This window comes from Condylostylus longicornis, unplaced genomic scaffold (assembly GCF_029603195.1).
Source record: "Condylostylus longicornis isolate FDR11 unplaced genomic scaffold, ASM2960319v2 ptg000839l, whole genome shotgun sequence".
Classification (NCBI taxonomy): Eukaryota; Metazoa; Arthropoda; class Insecta; order Diptera; family Dolichopodidae; genus Condylostylus; species Condylostylus longicornis.
The window spans coordinates 16,276-20,368 of NW_026578782.1; the positions used below are offsets into that span (position 1 = coordinate 16,276).

The 4,093-nt window shown below is 43.0% G+C and overlaps 1 protein-coding gene across 1 annotated transcript; it reads right to left on the minus strand.

Moving 5' to 3' along the window:
- Window positions 1-3,308: 3,308 nt before the first annotated feature.
- LOC129618366 (salivary glue protein Sgs-3-like) lies at window positions 3,309-4,040 on the minus strand (the record flags this gene model as incomplete). Its single annotated transcript, XM_055533124.1, has 2 exons — window positions 3,309-3,750; window positions 3,821-4,040. Coding segments are annotated over 2 exons (662 nt in total), but the record flags the coding sequence as incomplete, so codon positions are not given.
- Between the last annotated feature and the right edge of the window lie 53 nt (window positions 4,041-4,093).

The following is a 4,093-nucleotide window of genomic DNA, read 5'->3' on the forward strand; positions in this document are numbered from 1 at the left end:
GAACATGGTTGTAGAATCATTTTCATTTTGCTTGTAGGAATTTATTCGAACAAAAGGGCCGGAGAAGCTTCTTACCTACCTGACGAGACTAGCGTTGAAAGACTTTGATGTCCGCCAAGCGTAAGTTTCGCACCGATTCTTCTAACTATTTCGTGCGCTCATTAGAGTGGAGAGAAAGAAGAAGAAGCATTCAGAATATTGGGCTGGACGATTGAAAGGGAAAAAGGAATCTATGGAGTCCGATCTCGAAATGGGAGTAAGTTTTGAGAAAGCGAGATTCTGTGGATGACGCCCTTCAGGTTGCCGTCGATGAAGATCTTGATGATCCAACACCAATGCAGTTTTACCCAAAACCAGATTCATATGAAGACGAGGTCCGTTCTGTCTATCGGCTAAATATTTCAAATAAACTCATTCACTGTTACTACGCAACACCTTTCATTGCTCACTCTTCCTTTAGGGTCGATGGCTCATGATGCAGGCTTTGCACCGTTGCGATCATTCGCTTGACCCGGATATCTCTGCCATCTACTTGCGTTCTGGAACTGGATTCTATGGGAGTGGCACCGTTTGGGAAAACATTACTTGCGGGGAGATGCGCCCCGCATTCATTGTAACTGCGTTGTTGAGGTTAACACGACAGAAAACGAATCTGTCAATTTCACGCTGTTCAGGTCGCTTTACTCCTGTATGGTCGTCCCAATATCGGATGAAGTGTTCCGGCATACCGTCAATTGCGTCCGACAACCACAAACATTACGAAAGCTTGTTTCATTGGTATGAACTATGAAAAGTTGATTATCTTGAGCGATTTCGTCCAGATGGAAGCTGTTCAACTGTTTGATTGTCATGTTGGCGCGAAATTCCTTGCAGTTGTTAGATTGGCAATCACTCTTGAGCCTCATCAATCTGTGAGATCAATCGCGATGAAACTGTTTTATCGTTGTTTTATTTTGTAGGCGGAGTCCATGGATCTTATCATTGCTTATGATATTGTTTCTCAAACTCTGATACGGATTTTGCGGCCATTCCTCTATATATTGAAACAAAGTCGCTCGAAACCGTTGGGACAAGCCGAACAAGTGAGTTCTTCAGTTTGCGGATCCGTCTTAGTCAATTCATAGATTATTCTCAGCGAGTAGATTTTGTAGATTCTCAGCGAGTAGATTTTGTAGATTCTCAGCGAGTAGATTTTGTAGATTCTCAGCGAGTAGATTTTGTAGATTCTCAGCGAGTAGATTTTGTAGATTCTCTCTCGTTCAGATATTTTCTACTGAGAGCTCAAGACTTTTAGCCGTTGTCGCGAAGCAAACAAGATACATCAAGTTCTCCAACCAGTTGATTGTTCAGAAATGGTGTGTTAAAAAGGGTCTTTTGAGATTTTTGGATATTCTAGCAATTAAGAGCCTTGTCGCTATGACAATCTATGATCTCCAAGTGGCTGCAGGATCATCTCGGTGAGCACGCGTTAGATAATAATGATCTGGGAATTATCTGTCACTGTTGAGAAATGATGATTATCTGTCGTTCTTGGAAATGATGATTATCTGTCGTTCTTGGGAAATGATGATTATCTGTCGTTCTTGGGAAATGATGATTATCTGTCATTCTTGGGTCATCTATCACTCTTTTTTCAGTGGAACTTATATCAGCCATCTGTTGCAATCAACTGCTGATTTAAGAGAAGGTTCGTTCAATTTTTGAGTCTGTCTAGATTCTGTAATTTTTCAGAAATGCGGGAATGTTGCCTAACCGCTCTTTCTGAGTTGATTCAATCGTGCCAACCTCTGAAGTATACAGTCATCGAAGCGTTTAATATGGTGGGCTTCCATGTTATAAAACTTGACCATCGTCCCCATTGAGCTGATAACAGCCTACAAAAAAAACATTTTGTATTTCTCAATGACCTGCATTCATTCCCTCAGGCTGAAGTTTTCCAACATGCTGCTGCATTCGACGTGCCTTTCTATTTGAGCTTCTAGAATCTGCTAACACGGTCACTATCGCCAAGCTGTTGTAAGCCAATCGTCTCTGCCCAACACACTATCAACTCTCTCAGCAACTGTATTTGTCTGTGAAGCATCAGCGTGCCGAGCGGGTTCTTCAGCTTTCAGTTATTCACCATTGGGTTGCATCACTAGGAGAAGCAGATCCGAAACAAAAAATCCTAGCGTTGACGAATTACGACTTCTATTTGCTCTACAAGCCTCCTGGAATGTGAGTGAAGGCTTTGAATTGAATTCCCTAAAATTGTTTAATCTTCCTCTACACAGTCGTAACTTCCACGCAAAAGTCTCACAAACCTCCGAACTGAATGCAGTTGTTCCTTCTGTCGAAGCAACGCGCGAGTTTTCACAGATGACTCGAATAGTGCGTGGATTCCCAGCGGAACAAGTTGTGTTTATCGGATGGATGGCTCCAGTACGCATTCCTAGTTCACCGCCAACTCGGCTTCCCAAATGTATTTCCTTTTTAGGGAACAACTCGAGAGTATTACGACGTTTTCATCTGTGATAAATTGATGTCGAGCCTTCCACTTTTGCAATGTCTTTATGCGCTCTCTGGTCAGTCTCCTGCCGTATCATCGCTACATTAAAAATAACAGGTCCTGATGCCGATGGTCGAGTTGACGTTTATCGAGACGTGGTGACGAAATTGTGTCTCAAGGAACACGTACGCCAAGAACTAGAAGACAGCTTCAAAATTTGCTTCAGGTGGCTCTTGACCAGCTTCAAACCCTAACATTCGTCAAACGGGAGGTAAGAAATTGGCATGCTTGAGGACATGATGTCATCGTTTTCTATTCACGACTGATTGTTGCTCATCACGTTCCCAGCAGTGACTCGTTGTTCCTCGCCTCTGAAATGTTTTCTACCTTCCATCTGTATCGTCGCTCTAATTATTTTCTATGTCTAACAGACTCCTGAGAAGACGTATATTGCATTACACGCCTTAACGGAAGACAGTAAGTTCACACTAATGATCTATTCATTGCATGCTTCTCTGAATGGTTTCTAACAATTTCGCTCATTTTCAGATTTGTACGAATTCATCGTTGATTGGCGCTATTGGTTCTCGGCTCCTCCTGAAATCACGAGACCGTCCAACTGGCAAACTCTTGGAGAAGAATCGTCTGAAGAAGAGCTTGAGGATGGAGAGTACGTGCAACCGATCGTCTTTCCCTGAAATTTGTTCTTCTCCAAGGCGAAAGACTCGAAAAGGGCTTGATAATTTCCTAGGGTATACAGAAGAAATTGGTGGTGACGAAGCCTGGAACAAAGATCTTGTAGCTCAACAGAGAGCTTCAGCTATGGGTGTAAGTAGCCCTTTGTGTAGTAGCCCTTTGTGTAGTAGCCCTTTGTGTAGTAACCCTTGTGTAGTAGCCCTTTGTGTAGTAGCCCTTTGTGTAGTAACCCTTGTGTAGTAGCCCTTTGTGTAGTAGCCCTTTGTGTAGTAGCCCTTTGTGTAGTAGCCCTTTGTGTAGTAGCCCTTTGTGTAGTAACCCTTGTGTAGTAGCCCTTTATGTAGTAACCCTTGTGTAGTAACCCTTTGTGTAGTAACCCTTGTGTAGTAGCCCTTTGTGTAGTAGCCCTTTGTGTAGTAACCCTTGTGTAGTAGCCCTTTATGTAGTAACCCTTGTGTAGTAACCCTTTATGTAGTAACCCTTGTGTAGTAACCCTTTGTGTAGTAGCCCTTTGTGTAGTAACCCTTGTGTAGTAACCCTTGTGTAGTAGCCTTTGTGTAGTAGCCCTTTGTGTAGTAACCCTTGTGTAGTAACCCTTTGTAGTAGCCCTTTGTGTAGTAACCCTTGTGTAGTAACCCTTGTGTAGTAGCCCTTTGTGTAGTAGCCCTTTGTGTAGTAGCCCTTTGTGTAGTAGCCCTTTGTGTAGTAGCCTTTGTGTAGTAACCCTTGTGTAGTAACCCTTGTGTAGTAGCCCTTTGTGTAGTAGCCCTTTGTGTAGTAACCCTTTGTGTAGTAGCCCTTTGTGTAGTAGCCCTTTGTGTAGTAACCCTTGTGTAGTAGCCCTTTGTGTAGTAGCCTTTGTGTAGTAGCCCTTTGTGTAGTAGCCCTTTGTGTAGTAGCCCTTTGTGT